Source organism: Anomaloglossus baeobatrachus, chromosome 1 (genome assembly GCF_048569485.1).
Source record: "Anomaloglossus baeobatrachus isolate aAnoBae1 chromosome 1, aAnoBae1.hap1, whole genome shotgun sequence".
NCBI classification, from domain to species: domain Eukaryota; kingdom Metazoa; phylum Chordata; class Amphibia; order Anura; family Aromobatidae; genus Anomaloglossus; species Anomaloglossus baeobatrachus.
Window position 1 is genome coordinate 446,550,553 of NC_134353.1, and position 19,151 is coordinate 446,569,703.

At 49.9% G+C, this 19,151-nt stretch overlaps 1 protein-coding gene across 3 annotated transcripts in view; it reads right to left on the minus strand.

Moving 5' to 3' along the window:
* The window catches only part of FSTL3 (follistatin like 3), a 266,554-nt gene that overhangs the window by 212,192 nt on the left and 35,211 nt on the right, over window positions 1–19,151 (minus strand). For all 3 annotated transcript variants that reach the window (XM_075352831.1, XM_075352821.1, XM_075352840.1), the window contains exon 2: window positions 5,270–5,455. In XM_075352831.1, coding sequence (XP_075208946.1) covers window positions 5,270–5,455 — 186 coding nt within the window. The remainder of the gene's footprint in view (window positions 1–5,269; window positions 5,456–19,151) is intronic.

Sequence of the window (19,151 nt, forward strand, 5' to 3'; positions counted from 1 at the left end):
TTAGATTTTCAGAAGCAAAAGAGAAGCAATCCAGTGCCATGACAAGAATCTGCATAATTAGTTGTATGCTAAAAAGTTGCAAGTCAAATTTATGTATGAAATAGCCAAGATGATTGTCTATAAAACACTCAAAGCTGTAGTGGATGGTGGGATATGGAGCATGAAATTCAAAAGTTCAAAACATTGTTACCCTTTTGCTCATCAGTGTATAATGAGATCACAGCTCCCTTATACTCAGTATAATGAGGCCACATATCCCCTAACATATATCCCATATCCCCTGTATAATGGCCTCCACACTTTATGATGGTCCAAACAGTAATCCTCAAACTGTGTAATAGCTCCCACATTAGCTCCCACGCTGTATAATGGCCCTCACACTTTGAGGACCCACCATAGATGTCCCTAGAATGTAGGAACCCACTAACATTGTATAATGGCCCCCACATTAGCCCCCAAACTATATAGTGGCCCCACATTAGCCCCCAAACTCTATAATGGCTGTATATTAACCCCCAAACTCTATAATGGCCGCACCTCAGACATCAAGCTGTATAATGGTCCCACATTAGCCTTCATATTGTATAATAGCACCCACACTTTATGGGGGACCCCAACAGTATTCCCTACAATGTATGAGTGCTCCCACACTGTATGAGGGTCCCTCATTGTTTTTGATGCCCCCACAGTCCACCACAAGTTTTAAATAAAATTAAAAACATCATATACTTGCCTAATCCAGGATCCTGATGAGTCCAGTGGCAAGACAACACGCTGTCTTATTGCTGACACATGCACAGGACATCAGAGTCCCAACACAAAGTCGTCACCATTCTGGGATTCTGATGTCCTCTGCATGTGCAGGTGCCTTAGTCAGTACATCTCCTGCTGTTCTGTAGACCACAGGCTTAAAGCACCTTGCGTTCTACAAAACAGATTATGTCTCCCTGCTCTATCTTATATAGCTAAACTATAATGACGTGCTACGCACGCGGACATAGTTAAGCGTAACAGTGGCTCTGGGTGGGCGACCACATATCCTGTCCATGGTATCTAAGCTACTGATGTGCCTGTATGCTGGTCATGATATACCTAAATGTTATCAGTCGGCAACCCCTATCCGACCATGACATATAGGTATATCAAATGTTGTGAAGGTGTTAAAGATGAACCACAAAGCTGTTTTCTTCCCCAAAGCATTTAATCAGTATTATAGTGCCATTACAGCCATGTCTTTACGGTACACAAAAATGTGCCCACAGGTTTGTGACGCCCTGGGCAAGCCAGGGGTCACAGGTCATAACACCACCACACCCTACACCCCGGATAGGTACACCGAAGCTACACCAAAAATCCTTGTTGCCTTCCTCCAGGGGCTGATGTTCACACCAGGGGGTGGGCCAGGCGGTTGGCTCCGCCCACCGAGGAGTTCACAGTCCTGGAGGCGGGAAAAACCAGGCAGTTTAGAGAGAGTTAGAGTTTGGAGGAGGAAGTGAGAGGAGCAAGTGAGAGGAGTAAAAGTGGAAGAGAAAGGGACAGTTGAAAAAGCCTGAAGTTGGTCCGGGTGTGTGCCCCGGACTGAGACAGCAAGGTCAGCAGACGGCGGTGACCGTCTGCAGGAGAGGCTGATCGGAGGTTGCTGAAAGGACCGTGGACAGGTGGTGGCCCGGCGGTACCGGAGCGGTATACGAAGAGAAGCCAGCACCATTGGCACGGGCCTTTCGGATCCCGGCAAGGCTAGGAGTCGCCGTGAATTTGCCAAATCCGTCAGTGAAGGGGACCTCCTGGGTCTCCCAGCAACTAAGTCCCGATTGAAGGCAACAGTCCAACCGTAGAAGAGAGACACCGCCACCGCCAGGGCACCAGTCTCTCAGGGCCAGCGCCTGCGGGCAAAGAGGGGCTCCTCCGGCCCATATCCAAGCCGGGGAGCGGGTTACCGGTGGGAACCTATCGCTACCAACTGTGAACTTAGGTGCAGGAAAAGTGACAGTCACCGTCAACTACCGGGGAAAAGCAACAGCAGCCGTCCGTGGGAACCGTCTTTCCAGCCGTGTGTTTTACCGAGAACTGTGTCACCGTCTCAGCTGAGTGAGTACCACAGTGCGTGAGGCACAGCGCTGCCCCCGCGTCCCTGCACCCCACCAAGCCCTGCACCGGCCCTGCCATCCAGCATCCCCCACCTCATCACTGGGCCCCGGGACAACCACCCCCTACCCACGGAGGGGAAAACTAACAACTTTGCTGCTCCCTGTCACCGCTCCCGGGATCCCCATACAGAGCAGCGGTGGTGTCCACACAATCACCACAACCGTGGGTGGCGTCACGGATAATAAACTATCCCAAAAACCAAACCCCTTTCACTCACGGGCGAGGAGCGCCGCTCGAGTCCCCGGGATCCGGCCCATCGCTCGAGCCACCGAGCAGCAGCAGGCCGCAGCAGCAGTGGCAACCGGACCCGAGCAGTGGGAGAGCGCAGCGTCCCCTTCTCCGCCCGCGACAACTTGGCATCACGAACAGGATCTTACCGCTCTGCCGTTGGGTAGAGGTGCGCCTTGTTACCGCCGGAGGTATCCGGCCAGAAAATTTCAGAAGCCGCCATCTTTGGTGCGAAAAGTTCCCGCTCGAGCGTCTTCTCGAGTAGTGGAGGCGCGAAGGCCAAAACCCCGCCCAGAGAGAGGAGGGGCCGGAAAGAGGCTAAGGGGGACACGGATGGAGGAATGGCGGCGTCCTTGAATTGGAGCACGGGAATACTCGCTACCGGGGCATCCAAGCTCTGGGGAAAAAGAGGAGGAGTAGCCTTTGAAGACTGCGGCCCGGGTGAGCTCCCCGCCGGGACCGCTGAGTGGCTGGAGCGGGAATTGGGTCGGTTCTGCTTGAAGGTGAGGGCGCAGAGCCTGCAGCAGTTGATGGATTGGAAGGCGGAGATGCGCAGAATGGTTGCCGTAGTGGGGGCCCGTGAGCAAGGGGCCGCTGCGGCCGTGCCGCGTCGCGATCAGTCCACCCAAACCCCAGAACCAGCCCTGATTGAGTGGGAGACGGACATCACCGCCGCGGCCGGGGGTCCGGAGAGAATGCCGTTGATGGAAGAAGAGGTCCCAAGTGTGCCGCCTCCGCCGCCGTTCCTAACGGCTGTCAGTGGTTCGGGGTTGAACTGCCGATGGAGGGAGAACCCCATGTACCGTTCGGTCCCTGAGTGGGCCGACCCCCTGCAGTGGTAGCCGCCTCAAGGTCAGCGGAGGCCCGCTGCAGTTGTCCCCGTTGGGACCATCTATGTGTTTGTTTAAAAGTTTTGAAAAGTTTTGAGATAAAATGAAAGTAATCAACCGAAGCCTCAGCTGATTGTCAACCGTGATTGGAACCGGCCGTTGCCAGCAGTGTTGTCCCCGAAGGGACCATCTAAAGTTGCATAGGGAACTTCCTATGAACAGGCCCGAGAACTTGCAGGGCAACCACAAACATTAGTGGCTTGTAAATAAAAATGTTGTGTTGCAGCTACCGTTACCGCCTCCGGAGAGGCAGGTTGGAGGGAGGGCCCGCAGTGGAGCAGGCTGGGGCCCAGCCACCACAGGAACCGGTGGCTACCCTCTGGAGGGGAAGGACAGATCCTGCTCGGGTAACTGGTTCAGGGTTCAGGACTGGGGTCAAGGGGTGCTGCCTGTTTCTTAGGGGCAGCATCAGGGCCAGGTTACTTGGGTGGGAGAGAGCGGCAGCAGCAACCGTTTAAAATGTTCCGTAACGTTTAAGAAAAGTGCCTCCCGTTGTGGGATGATGTTATTCTGCTTGTATTGCTTCTTTTTATCTTTTCAGAAAAATAAAACCGGTGTTGGACGGGCAGCCCGCGGACGGTCTGCATTTTGCTAAGGGGGAATGTGACGCCCTGGGCAAGCCAGGGGTCACAGGTCATAACACCACCACACCCTACACCCTGGATAGGTACACCGAAGCTACACCAAAAATCCTTGTTGCCTTCCTCCAGGGGCTGATGTTCACACCAGGGGGTGGGCCAGGCGGTTGGCTCCGCCCACCGAGGAGTTCACAGTCCTGGAGGCGGGAAAAACCAGGCAGTTTAGAGAGAGTTAGAGTTTGGAGGAGGAAGTGAGAGGAGCAAGTGAGAGGAGTAAAAGTGGAAGAGAAAGTGACAGTTGAAAAAGCCTGAAGTTGGTCCGGGTGTGTGCCCCGGACTGAGACAGCAAGGTCAGCAGACGGCGGTGACCGTCTGCAGGAGAGGCTGATCGGAGGTTGCCGAAAGGACCGTGGACGGGTGGTGGCCCGGCGGTACCGGAGCGGTATACGAAGAGAAGCCAGCACCATTGGCACGGGCCTTTCGGATCCCGGCAAGGCTAGGAGTCGCCGTGAATTTGCCAAATCCGTCAGTGAAGGGGACCTCCTGGGTCTCCCAGCAACTAAGTCCCGATTGAAGGCAACAGTCCAACCGTAGGAGAGAGACACCGCCACCGCCAGGGCACCAGTCTCTCAGGGCCAGCGCCTGCGGGCAAAGAGGGGCTCCTCCAGCCCATATCCAAGCCGGGGAGCGGGTTACTGGTGGGAACCCATCGCTACCAACAGTGAACTTAGGTGCAGGAAAAGTGACAGTCACCGTCAACTACCGGGGAAAAGCAACAGCAGCCGTCCGTGGGAACCGTCTTTCCAGCCGTGTGTTTTACCGAGAACTGTGTCACCGTCTCAGGCTGAGTGAGTACCACAGTGCCGTGAGGCACAGCGCTGCCCCCGCGTCCCTGCACCCCACCAAGCCCTGCACCGGCCCTGCCATCCAGCATCCCCCACCTCATCACTGGGCCCCGGGACAACCACCCTCTACCCACGGAGGGGAAAACTAACAACTTTGCTGCTCCCTGTCACCGCTCCCGGGATCCCCATACAGAGCAGCGGTGGTGTCCACACAATCACCACAACTGTGGGTGGCGTCACGGACAATAAACTATCCCAAAAACCAAACCCCTTTCACTCACTGGCGAGGAGCGCCGCTCGAGTCCCCGGGATCCGGCCCATCGCTCGAGCCACCGAGCAGCAGCAGGCCGCAGCAGCAGCGGCAGCCGGACCCAAGCAGTGGGAGAGCGCAGCGTCCCCTTCTCCGCCCGCGACAGGTTCTCTGTAAGTCACTGCTTAACCAAGCAGCAGGCAGTGCACAACACCATTGTTTGATGTGATTTGCAAATTGAACAGAAAAATACAAAAAACATACATCTTTTCTGGATGATAATTACAACACCTCATATTGTTGGAGATTAACCTACTTTGCATTACTCACCTCTGCAAGGTTGGCAATTTACCAGTCCTAGAAAGCCCAAAAGGCTAATTTTGTTCATTGGATCAGTGTAGTTAGACCAGGCTGTGTCAAGGTGTCCATCACCACAGCATTCATCCCATGTCACTGCAGTAAGCAACATTAAGCTGCATGTCGAACTAGAACCTTGTAGGAGCCAACAAGTACCACCTGTATGATGTAAGCAAAATAGTATAATAATAATGAAAACAACACAAATAGAGCATTGTTTTAACATGGTAAATCCATCATTAAAGAACAATGACCTTAGCACTACAAATTACAATACTGTTAGAACTGCAATCACTTTATTGTAAAGATAAATGCATCCAAACAATCACATCATATATCCTTTGATGGTTTTACACATTATTTTATTTCAGTGTGGAACATCAACATTTGCCTATCCATCTCTGGGCAAAAATTCAGATTTTGTAAAATGATTAGTTACAATTTTCAAGGCATAAATAGAGGAATATTTATTGTGGAAACATTAAAGTCAAGTTCATGTTTTCAGCCCAATGAGCTAACCCCCTAACAACATATGACATACTGGAAAGTCATATGTCAGATCCCTGACTTTGATGCAAGCTTAAAAGCTGAGTCCGCATCTCTCCCGGCAGATGTTGGCTAGGAAATGCGTCCATCTTCTTACTCTGAAGGCTACAAAAGGAATGATGCTCTGCCAATGACTGTTAACCTGTTTGTTGCTGCTGTCATTCTGCAACAGTGACATTTACACAGCGCAGGCTATGTCGACAAAAAAATAAAAAAGTTATGCTATGGCTCTTGGAATAACAGGAGGAAAAAATGAAAGAGCAAAAATAGAAAACCACCTGGTCACCCAGTTGGGAAGGGGTTAACTGAGTATTTTGAAATTGATTTTTCTTATTACGTAAGCTATAGCATCCATTTTTATATCTTGTACTTAATCTATTACACTGAAAGTGTTGCTATTACACATATAGTTATTGATATATTCTATTTATGCTTATGTATTTATATATAGGATCCCTGCAGGTAAGATCCTAAACTCTGTACTCTGACCCTTATTTTCATATCTGGTGATCAAGCTACTACTGAATGTGTAATAATGTATGATAATGTTCTTTCCAGTACTTGATACTTCCCCTTAGACTTGAGTCACACTTGTGTGTGACTCACATGTGACTCACATCACATCACCTGGACCAACCAGCTTCTCTCCTGACAGGAGCTGGTAAGCTGCATAGAAATACATGCAGCTGTACGCTCGTGTCCGGAGAGAGGCCAGACGTGCTGGGTGATGCAATGCGATCATTGCAAGCTGTAGTTAGGCAGCTAAGTGTTATAATTACGGATGTTCGATGTCCGGGTCCCTAACACGAACACAGACTTTTTTCCTGTATGTCCAATTCACTTTCGGGTTTGTCATCCTAATAAAGCTTGCTAAAAGGTTGCTTCAACAACCAGCCACAGTAAAGCAGACAGGTATTGGTAGTGGCAGCCCCCTAGCCTAAAAATACCAGCCCGCAGCTGCCCAGAATTGGTACATCACATTAGATTTGCCAATCCTGGCACTTTACCCATCTTATCCCAATTACCCTAGTGCAGTGGCAATTAGGGTAATATAAGGAGTTAATCACAGCTGTTATTTGTCCAAAAAAAAACCAGCTGCCATCAAGCCCTAGATTACTAATGGTAGGCGGCTATAAGACATCCCCCATTGCTAATCCTTTCAGTGAAAAGAAATAAAAAACAAACAAGGCCAAAACCTGGAATCCAACAGTCCGGCAATCAAGTCATTTCAGGTTACACTGTGGGAATCCAGATGTGTCCTCCATTGAACTGAGTGACATAACCTGCTCACAGCCGGGTTGTCCTCGGCTGACAGCTATTCCCGGAGCCTGCAGACAGCGGACATGTTTTCCCTCTCTGCAGCCCCTGGATGTAGAAGAGCTGAGGATCGTCGTGGGACTTCATATGGATTTTGTCACATCTACAAGGGTGTTTTGGGGGTTACTAAAACGGTGAAAAAGATGTGTGTGTATTTTATTTCAAATAAAAGATTTTTTCGGTGTTTGTGTTTTATTTCTTTTCACTTCCAGGGAATAACCTGGGTTTTTATAATTTAAACCTCTGCTCTTTCTGCTGCTTTTCGGTCCAGTTGGCAGTCCAATCGATAACTGACAGCTTTCTTTGTATAACTGTGTATACAATGATATCTGTCAGTCACTGATAGGACCGACCCACTGGACCGAAAAGCCCAGAAAGAGCAGAGGTCTTATTGATTACGATAAAATTGGTTAGACTGAATCTTTTATCACAAAACTATATATCAATCTACTCTGCTTCTACTGCTATATAACAGGGTGCCTGCAGACTGAACTGCATTTTCATGGTGACAGTTTCCTTTAAACTGATGGGTATCTATTCTGCAAGTCTTAACAACTTACTAGACTTTATGGTCACCAACATACTGATTAGCAATAACAATATGATAGAAGGTGTGAGAAATATAAAAGATCTATTGTACAGATCCTAACTATTATTTCCCATGCAGAAAAATTTGCCTATTGGAAGTAAAGAACTAGCAGGCACCGATTTTCGAAAGGCATCTACAGTGCCTTGCGAAACTATTCGGCCCCCTTGAATTTTTCAACCTTTTCCCACATTTCAGGCTTTAAACATAAAGATAAAATTTTAATATTATGGTGAAGAATCAGCAACAAGTGGGACACAATTGTGAAGTTGAACAAAATTTTTTGCTTATGTTAAACTTTTTTAAAAAATAAATAACTGAGAATTGGAGCGTGCAATATTATTCGGCCCCTTTAAGTTAATACTTTGTAGCACCACCTTTTGCTGTGGCTACAGTTGCAAGTCGCTTGGGGTAGGTGTCTATTAGTTTTGCACATTGAGAGACTGAAATTCTTGCCTATTCTTCCTTTGCAAACTGCTTCAACTGAGTGAGGTTGGATGAAGAGCATTTGTGGACAGCGGTTTTCAGCTCTTTCCACACATTCTCGATTAGATTCAGGTCTGGACTTTGACTTGGCCATTCTAACACCTGGATACATTTATTTGTGAACCATTCCATTGCAGATTTTGCTTTATGTTTGGGATCATTGTCTTGTTGTTAGACAAATCTCCGTCCCAGTCTCAGGTCATTTGCAAGCAAGGATGGTTGACCTTAGGGAGATCAACATCCACCACTGCGGAGACACCATCACGTGTTTCTCAACGCAGTGATTCTAGAGCAATGCCCCTGCCAGCGTTGAGAAACATGTGATGGTGTCTCCGCAGGCCTTCTTGCTTCAGGTCATTTGCAGACTCTGACACGTTTTCTTCAAGAATGGTCCTGTATTTGGCTCCATCCATCTTCCCATCAATTTTAACCATCTTCCCTGTCCCTGCTGAAGAAAAGCAGGCCCAAACCATGATGCTGCCACCAGCATGTTTGACAGTGGGGGTGGTGTGTTCAGGGTGATGAGTTTTGTTGCTTTTACGCCGAACATATCATTTGGTATTGTGCCCAAATAGTTCGATTTTGGTTTAATCTGACCAGAGCACCTTCTTCCACATGTTTGGTGTGTCTCCCAGGTGGCTTGTGGTAGACTTTAAACAACACTTTTAATAGATATCTTTGAGAAATGGCTTTCTCCTTGCCACTCTTCCATAAAGGCCAGATTTGTGCAGTATACGACTGATTGTTGTCCTATGGACAGACTCTTCCCCCCTCAGCTGTAGATTTCTGCAGTTCATCCAGAGTGATCATGGGCCTCTTGGCTGCATCTCTGATCAGTCTTCTCCTTGTTTGAGATGAAAGTTTGGATGGACGGCCGGGTCTTGGTAGATTTGCAGTGGTATAATACTCCTTCCATTTCAATATGATCGCTTGCACAGTGCTCCTTGGGATGTTTTAGAAATCTTTTTGTAACCAAATCCGGATTTAAACTTCTCTACAACAGTATCACGGACCTGCCTGTTGTGTTCCTTGGTCTTCATGATGCTATCTGCGCTTTAAACAGAACACAGACTATCACAGAGCAGGTGCATTTATACATTTAGACTTGATTACACATACAGTTAGGTCCAGAAATATTTGGACAGTGACACAAGTTTTGTTATTTTAGCTGTTTACAAAAACATGTTCAGAAATACAATTATATATATAATATGGGCTGAAAGTGCACACTCCCAGCTGCAATATGAGAGTTTTCACATCCAAATCGGAGAAAGGGTTTAGGAATTATAGCTCTGTAATGCATAGCCTCCTCTTTTTAAAGTGACCAAAAGTAATTGGACAAGGGACTTTAAGGGCTGCAATTAACTCTGAAGGCGTCTCCCTCGTTAACCTGTAATCAATGAAGTAGTTAAAAGGTCTGGGGTTGATTACAGGTGTGTGGTTTTGCATTTGGAAGCTGCTGCTGTGACCAGACAACATGCGGTCTAAGGAACTCTCAATTGAGGTGAAGCAAAACATCCTGAGGCTGAAAAAAAGAAAAAATCCATCAGAGAGATAGCAGACATGCTTGGAGTAGCAAAATCAACAGTCGGGTACATTCTGAGAAAAAAGGAATTGACTGGTGAGCTTGGGAACTCAAAAAGTCCTGGGCGTCCACGGATGACAACAGTGGTGGATGATCGCCGCATACTTTCTTTGGTGAAGAAGAACCCGTTCACAACATCAACTGAAGTCCAGAACACTCTCAGTGAAGTAGGTGTATCTGTCTCTAAGTCAACAGTAAAGAGAAGACTCCATGAAAGTAAATACAAAGGGTTCACATCTAGATGCAAACCATTCATCAATTCCAAAAATAGACAGGCCAGAGTTAAATTTGCTGAAAAACACCTCACGAAGCCAGCTCAGTTCTGGAAAAGTATTCTATGGACAGATGAGACAAAGATCAACCTGTACCAGAATGATGGGAAGAAAAAAGTTTGGAGAAGAAAGGGAACGGCACATGATCCAAGGCACACCACATCCTCTGTAAAACATGGTGGAGGCAACGTGATGGCATGGGCATGCATGGCTTTCAATGGCACTGGGTCACTTGTGTTTATTGATGACATAACAGCAGACAAGAGTAGCCGGATGAATTCTGAAGTGTACCGGGATATACTTTCAGCCCAGATTCAGCCAAATGCCGCAAAGTTGATCGGACGGCGCTTCATAGTACAGATGGACAATGACCCCAAGCATACAGCCAAAGCTACCCAGGAGTTCATGAGTGCAAAAAAGTGGAACATTCTGCAATGGCCAAGTCAATCACCAGATCTTAACCCAATTGAGCATGCATTTCACTTGCTCAAATCCAGACTTAAGACGGAAAGACCCACAAACAAGCAAGACCTGAAGGCTGCGGCTGTAAAGGCCTGGCAAAGCATTAAGAAGGAGGAAACCCAGCGTTTGGTGATGTCCATGGGTTCCAGACTTAAGGCAGTGATTGCCTCCAAAAGATTCGCAACAAAATATTGAAAATAAAAATATTTTGTTTGGGTTTGGTTTATTTGTCCAATTACTTTTGACCTCCTAAAATGTGGAGTGTTTGTAAAGAAATGTGTACAATTCCTACAATTTCTATCAGATATTTTTGATCAAACCTTCAAATTAAACGTTACAATCTGCACTTGAATTCTGTTGTAGAGGTTTCATTTCAAATCCAAAGTGGTGGCATGCAGAGCCCAACTCGCGAAAATTGTGTCACTGTCCAAATATTTCTGGACCTAACTGTAGGTGGCTTATATTTATCATCATCAGTCATTTAGGACAACATTGGATCATTCGGAGATCCTCAATGAACTTCTGGAGTGAGTTTGCTGCACTGAAAGTAAATGGGCCGAATAATATTGCACGCCCCACTTTTCACTTACTTATTTTTTAAAAAAGTTTAAAATAAGCAATACATTTTTTTCAACTTCACAATTGTGCCCCACTTGTTGTTGATTCTTCACCATAACATTAAACTTTGTATCTTTATGTTTGAAGCCTGAAATGTGGGAAAAGGTTGATATATTCAAGGGGGCTGAATACTTCCGCAAGGCACTGTAACGTTTAGAAAGTGCCAACTTAGACTAGACAGTCTTTAAAGGAAAACTGTCAGCATGATTTCACACCACAAATTAATTATATGTTCATGGGAAGTCCAGCAATACCATTACATGACCAGGCTACCAGACTCTTCCTGAGAAATCAGCAATCAGTGTTTGAATAGATGTGCAAATGAGGCTGTAGATCTGACGCCTCTGTCACTCCAGCTATATTACCCTCCCAGTGCTGTCTCCTCCTGCTTGACTGATGGCTTAATTGCCTGAAGTCAGGCAGTAGAGATTGTCAGTCAAGCAGCAGGAGGCAACACTAGGTAGGAAATAGAGCTGAAATTGCATAGGCTTCAGATCTACAACCTCAGTTACATATAAATTTCTCAGTGACTGAGGAACGAACTGGCCACATAAAGGTTTTGCTGGACTTGTCTTTGAAAGCTACATCAGAATATTGTAACACCAGTAGCGACGACTCTGCACTGCCACACTTTCTTCTCCCAGCAGGGACTCCTCCGCTCTCACCTTCCCTGTCATCCTGTTTCCACCGCGTCTCCTGCACCCGGGGGCGCGCTTAGGACATGTACACGCCTACCACCTGCCTCTTAAAGGGCAGAGCACTTAATTAAGTCAGGCCTCCAGTCTATAGCTGGCAGGCATTAGGTATTTAGGGCACCCTCCCCCTTAGTGAGGTACCTTTGCTACAAGGTTGCTGACTCTGTAATATTGTGTAAGTAACCTGTTTTGTATCTTGTCTAGTATCCAGTGCCATTGCCCAGTATCAGTATGCTGTGTTCATATCCTGTGGCTGTATCCCTTGCCAGCCTGTTTCACCTGTACCCGAATCAGTTTGGTCAGTGACCCAGAACCAGAACCGGACTTGCCTGCACCATCTATCCTTTCGACACCTGCACCCAAATGCTCTCCTGCCTGTACTCCTACTCTGTCCTGTTTCTGAATCCGTACCAGTGTCCCTGACCCTTTGGAGTCAGCTGCTACAGTACTGAGAGTTCCCCTGGAGTGATACCAGGCGGCTACCTGCAGCAGAAACCCTAACCTCAACATCAGAGGCTCTAGTGAGGAATCTGGCAGCCGCTTACTTACGCTCATCCAGAGTGAGCCCAATCCCATGGCGCAGTGGGTCCACACCCAGGTGCATGACAAATATAAATAGTTTGTGGGTAAAATCCTGCTGACAGATGCCTTTTAAAGGAGTTTTCCATACATATAATATCAAGTAGTTATCCTTAGCATAGGTTATACAGATCAAATTACTGCGGAAATGACAATTCATAAAATCATAGAATGTTAGGTTTGGAAGGGACCTCCAGGGTCAGAGCCGCCACTAGGAATTTCACGGCCCCATACTGGCAAAATTTCTGGGCCCCCTTGAGACTCCGCATAGGCTGCACCCCAGCTCCGCCTCCACCCCTCAAACCTTCCACACTCTCGATGCCATGCTTCGAAAAACGTGTGTGTGTGCACATATATCTCTAATATATAAAGCTGTATCTATGTACCGTATGTATGTATGTGTGTGTGTATGTCCGCTAAAGGAATCCGCACCGTCACATTCACAATCACGAAATTTTGCACAGACGCCTCATATGACTGTGGAGAACGTCAGACTATGTTTTGTGGAGAAAATTTAACCCCACGCTTTAGTTATTCACCAAAAATCCTGCCTCCATTAAAGTCAATGAAGCTGGGAGCTACAGGTCATTAATAGGAACCGTGATTAGTTGCTATAAGAACAAAGGACATTCTTAGTATAAGAAGCTTCTGTGTGAGATTATATGATGTGGAGAGACAGAGAGAGAGACAGAGAGAGAAAGATAGATACAGAGGGAGACAGAGAGAGACAGACAGTGAAAGAGACAAACAGAGAGAGGGCAGACAGGGAGAGGGAAAGAGGCAGACAGGGAAAGAGGCAGACAGGGAAAGTGACAGACACACAGACAGACAGAGACAGACACACAAAGACAGACAGAGACAAACAGGGAAAGAGACAGACAGAGAGGGAGACAGTGGGAGAGAGAGACAGAGCGACAGCTACCATCCTAGGAAACTCTGGATATTACAGACACACACACACACATATATATATATATATATATTTATATATATATATATATACATACATACACACACACACACACACACACACACACACACACACACGAACAAACACACACGGCCAAAAGTGTTAGCACCCTTGCAGTTCCAGAAAAAGAAAATTTCCCTCAAAAAGTTATCACTGGGGGCGTGCACAGACATCACTAGGTGGGGCACACAGACATCACTAGGGGGGTGCACAGACATCACTCGGGGGGTGCACAGACATCACTAGGGGAGCAAACAGACATCACTTGGGGGGTACACATAGCTCACTGGGGGGCACACAGATATCCCTACGGGGGGTACACAGACATCACTAGAGGGGTACACAGACATCACTGGGGGGGTACACAGACACCCCTAGGGGGCCACAGACATCCCTAGGGAGGCACATATGACTCGCCCACCCCAGAGCTATGGGACACTCGGTGCCGGGCCGGACTAGTCCGGTGGTAGTCAGTGGTGGCTGGGCCCGGCTCCGTGGCCCTGGTGGGTGTCAGTTGAATATGTGGCTTGCTTGTTAATGGTTGTGTTCGTGACGCCACCTGTGGTATGCGGCTAATAAGCCGCCGCTGTTGTGTAAGGCCACCGGGATGATGTGATGGCAGCTATGGTGGTACTGCTCCCCACAGGTGGAGCAATGCCCGGGGCACAGTTGGTGCTTGTAAGTGTCTATGCAGATGGAATAACAGAGACGAGTCCAAAGGTGCAGTTCCAGTTCTTTTACTCACAGTTTCCGTCACAGTTGCAGGGACCCTCAGACTGCTGGGACCACTGTCAGGGACCTCCGTCAGTTCTGGATGATTCAGAGCGTGAAATCCGGTTCCCTCTCTTTAGTGTCTCTTTTTTCTGCTGTCTTCACTAGCCTTGCCTTAGGTAGATGGACTTGGCTTGGCCTCCATTACAGCCTCCAGGCTGGGGGGTCACCTGTCGGCTGATTACCCCTTTTCTGAAGGTCTGCTCTGGGTTCTGGCCCTGGGAGCTTGCAATTCCCTGGGCCTCGGTTTTTACTGTCTGGAGACTGTCTTTTCACTCCTCCAGTTTCTAGGGACCGTCCCCTGTCGCAGCTAATCACTCCACCGATGTCACTGTGGAACGGGCCACCGCAGCCTGCAGCTACCCGTAGCGCCTCTGGGCCCTCGGCAGCGGTACCCAACAAGGACTGCTCGTGGTACCTTACAGGACTACCCGCGGCCCTGCGACCCTTTCTTCTCTTCTCGTCCTACATGCTCACTCCTCACTCTCCCACTCCCTGAGCGAACTGAAACTAACTTCACTTTCCTTTCTCTATCTGCTCTCAGTGGCTCCTCCCACCTCCCCAGTTGCTAAGCTACCACCCTATGGGAGCAGGGATAGGTCTTACAGCCCCTCTCAGCATGCAGCATGGGAGGGTTGCCTGCCACTTTCCCTGGTCCTGTGTGTCCCTAGCAATGGGTGTAGTGTGAATTTACCATGGGACCGGAGTTCACTCTCTTCCTCTCCCAGAATGGGGCATCACACCGCAGATGGGGTGCAATGACCTGTGGCGACGGAAGCCTCAGGGGCGCCACACTCCCCCACAGCAAATCCCAGCACGTCCTCGGGCTGAAAAACAACAAAAACATATGGAGAACTGCAAAACATTTTTGGTATGCAATAACATAAACTGTAAAACACTTCTTCCCTTTATGGGAGGCACATATCATGAACGTTGCAAACTTCTTATAAAGAAACTATGTGTGGACTTCCAGTCCATTGCACGGTTCAGGCACATCCCCCATAATTCTGGTAGGGGGCACAACGGGTGCAACTAATTACATTTTTGGCTACTACAAGTCCAGTAGCCCGTCAGTTCGTTTCAAACAAACAAAGTAACATCTTCGACCAGCCATTAAGTCCAATGGCCTGGTTGCATCAGACATATCAACAACATACCAGCCATTAAGTCCAATGGTCTGGTAGGACAGAAAACACATACACCACACACCAGCCACTAAGTCCAGTGGCCTGGTACGACATGACACCTAAACATTCACCGGGGCCCACATTCCAGTTCAGTGGCCCGGTAGCACTTAACATGGGGGGTGACGTCTTCAAAAAGAATCAGGGGCAGTACAGTAGGAAAGGGTGTCATCTTCGAAAAGAATCAGGGGCAAAACATGAGGGACTTCTTCGAAAAGAATGAGGGGCTATGTACAGTTCAGCTGCTTCTTACTTCTTTACATGTAGGGATTCTTCTCTGGCTCCCCACCTGGCAGCAGGTAGACAGCGGTCAGCACAGTCTGCGTCTGCTGGTCTTGGCGGGCCGCGCCTGGCATGGCGGCGGCCTGTATTGGAGTCGCTGCTGCGGTGTGGATGGGCGCCGCTCCGGCGGCAAAATCTTGGCGGGCCGCACCTGGCGTGGCTGCGGCCTGGATCGGCGTCGCCGTTTCGGGCGTCTCTCCAGGGACTGCGGGCATGGCAGCGGGGGTTGGGACTCTCGCGCCGGCAGGGGCATTAAATGACTCACCCCTCAGTTGCATCTCCGGTGTTCTGGTGGTCGCTGTCTTGCTGCAGGGTGCTGGTATCGGAGCTGCGGTCGTGGCACGCGCGCCTGCAGGAGGACCGGGCAGGAACCCCACCGGGCAATCCGGGCTCCGCCGGCTGGGGGTGTCACTCTCTTTACCCGGCTCTGCAGCGGCGGCTGGATCTTCTCCGCTCTCCAGGACGCAGGACACAACCCGGTTCTGAGGTGCGTGTCCCGGCTCGGCCACTCCTCCTCTGGCCGCTCGTTGCTCGGCGTCCATCCTTTTAGCTTCTTCATGCGCCATCTTTTCTTCCTCCGCCTTCTATGGCGGGCACCGCTTCGCGCGCTTTTCTTGGACAAGGGGGCGGGGCTTCTCTTCGCGCCCTTTCTTCTTGCACGCCCCCCTTCTTCCCGCTCTCAGCAGCGCTAATGGCGGTGGTTTCTCAGTAAAGTACACAGTCTGTCACACGGTTCTTCAGGCGCACAGTACCCGGTTAGACCGGGCACGAAATCCTGTTCGTGACGCCAAAGTTGACTCGCCCACCCCAGAGCTATGGGACACTCGGTGCCGGGCCGGACTAGTCCGGTGGTAGTCAGTGGTGGCTGGGCCCGGCTCCGTGGCCCTGGTGGGTGTCAGTTGAATATGTGGCTTGCTTGTTAATGGTTGTGTTCGTGACGCCACCTGTGGTATGCGGCTAATAAGCCGCCGCTGTTGTGTAAGGCCACCGGGATGATGTGATGGCAGCTATGGTGGTACTGCTCCCCACAGGTGGAGCAATGCCCGGGGCACAGTTGGTGCTTGTAAGTGTCTATGCAGATGGAATAACAGAGACGAGTCCAAAGGTGCAGTTCCAGTTCTTTTACTCACAGTTTCCGTCACAGTTGCAGGGACCCTCAGACTGCTGGGACCACTGTCAGGGACCTCCGTCAGTTCTGGATGATTCAGAGCGTGAAATCCGGTTCCCTCTCTTTAGTGTCTCTTTTTTCTGCTGTCTTCACTAGCCTTGCCTTAGGTAGATGGACTTGGCTTGGCCTCCATTACAGCCTCCAGGCTGGGGGGTCACCTGTCGGCTGATTACCCCTTTTCTGAAGGTCTGCTCTGGGTTCTGGCCCTGGGAGCTTGCAATTCCCTGGGCCTCGGTTTTTACTGTCTGGAGACTGTCTTTTCACTCCTCCAGTTTCTAGGGACCGTCCCCTGTCGCAGCTAATCACTCCACCGATGTCACTGTGGAACGGGCCACCGCAGCCTGCAGCTACCCGTAGCGCCTCTGGGCCCTCGGCAGCGGTACCCAACAAGGACTGCTCGTGGTACCTTACAGGACTACCCGCGGCCCTGCGACCCTTTCTTCTCTTCTCGTCCTACATGCTCACTCCTCACTCTCCCACTCCCTGAGCGAACTGAAACTAACTTCACTTTCCTTTCTCTATCTGCTCTCAGTGGCTCCTCCCACCTCCCCAGTTGCTAAGCTACCACCCTATGGGAGCAGGGATAGGTCTTACAGCCCCTCTCAGCATGCAGCATGGGAGGGTTGCCTGCCACTTTCCCTGGTCCTGTGTGTCCCTAGCAATGGGTGTAGTGTGAATTTACCATGGGACCGGAGTTCACTCTCTTCCTCTCCCAGAATGGGGCATCACACCGCAGATGGGGTGCAATGACCTGTGGCGACGGAAGCCTCAGGGGCGCCACACATACATCCCTAGGTGTCCACAGACATCCCTAGGTGGGCACAGACATCCCTAGGTGGGAACAGACATCCCTAGGGGGCATGGACATCACTAGGGTGGTACGGACATCACTAGGGGGCATGGACATCACTGCGTAGCACGCTCAGCTATTGCAGAGGACAGACATCATTAGGGGGGGGAAACAGCACTGGGGTGGAACACACATTGGAGGGAACACAACACTGTTGGTGATAAACAGCACTGGAGGGGGCTTCACAGAGCACTGGGGGGGGCTGCACAGAGCACTGGGGGGGATGCACAGAGCACTGGGGGGCTGTACTCAGCACTGGGGGGGTGACACAAAGCACTGGGGGGTGGCACACAGCACTTGGGGGCGGCACACATCACTAGGGAGCTGCACACAGCATTGTGGTGTTGCACACAGCACTAAGGGGCTGCACACAGCATTGGAGGGCTGCACACAGCACTGTGGGGCTGCACACAGCATTTGGAGGCTGCACACAGCACAGGGGGCATGAACACAGCATGGTGGGCTGCACACAGTGCTAGGGGGCTGCACACAGCACTAGGGGGGCTGCACACAGCATTGGGGGGCTGCACACAGCATGGGGGGGCTGACCTCACTGGAGAGCAGGCGCACAACACAGGGGGGACTCTAGGCACACAGCTAAACCCGCTCACACAGTAAGTCCTGACCACATTTGTATGTAAGCACCGGAGCACTGCGGCCCCAGGGAATCTGCCCGGGGGCCGCAGAAAAAGTCATTGCAGGCCCGCGGTTCCAACCGCTCAGCTAAAGCAAGGCAGGGGCACCACCCACACCCGGCGATGTTCAGCTCCCCGAGCGCCTACCTTTCCCCGCCGGATGCCGTGACCTCGCCACCTCCGCATTGCCCGCAGCATTGTGATGAGGCGCGGAGTGATGACGTCATCACAGTGCTGTGTGATGACGCGCCGCCTCCCTGCTCTGCTCCACGCGCCTTGTTTCTGGCCACATGGCTAACTTGCATGCGATGCCCTGGAAGGGCTTCGCCTGCAATTTAGCAGTGTGTGTGCAGTGGTTGAAATAGCCAGGCCCCAATGCTGTGGCTGTGACTGGGGCTCGGTGAAGATGGGGGCCTGGCCTGCCCGGGGCTTAACAAAGCTAAGTAATTACCCCGGGCTTGTCCGGGCCCCCTCTCTTCACCGGATCCCCTACACCAGGCACAGTAGTAATGCCCTGATGGAGGTCCTGTTCAGGGTCATTGTGTCCAACCCCCTTCTCAATGCAGGATTCAATAAATCATCTCAGGCAGAAGTCTGTCCAGCCTGTGTTTGAAGACTTCCATTGAAGGAGAACCCATCACTTCTCATGGCAACCTGTTCCACTGATTGATCACACTGACTAGCAAAAATATTTTTCTTAGGCCTCTGCCACACTCACGTGCCTTCGGTACGTGTTTGGCAGTTTTTTCACGTACCGGAGGCACGTACATACGTGGACATATGATTTCATAATTGTTTGGACACACGTAAGTATTTTCGAACGGAACGTGTGTCCGTTCCGTACTTACT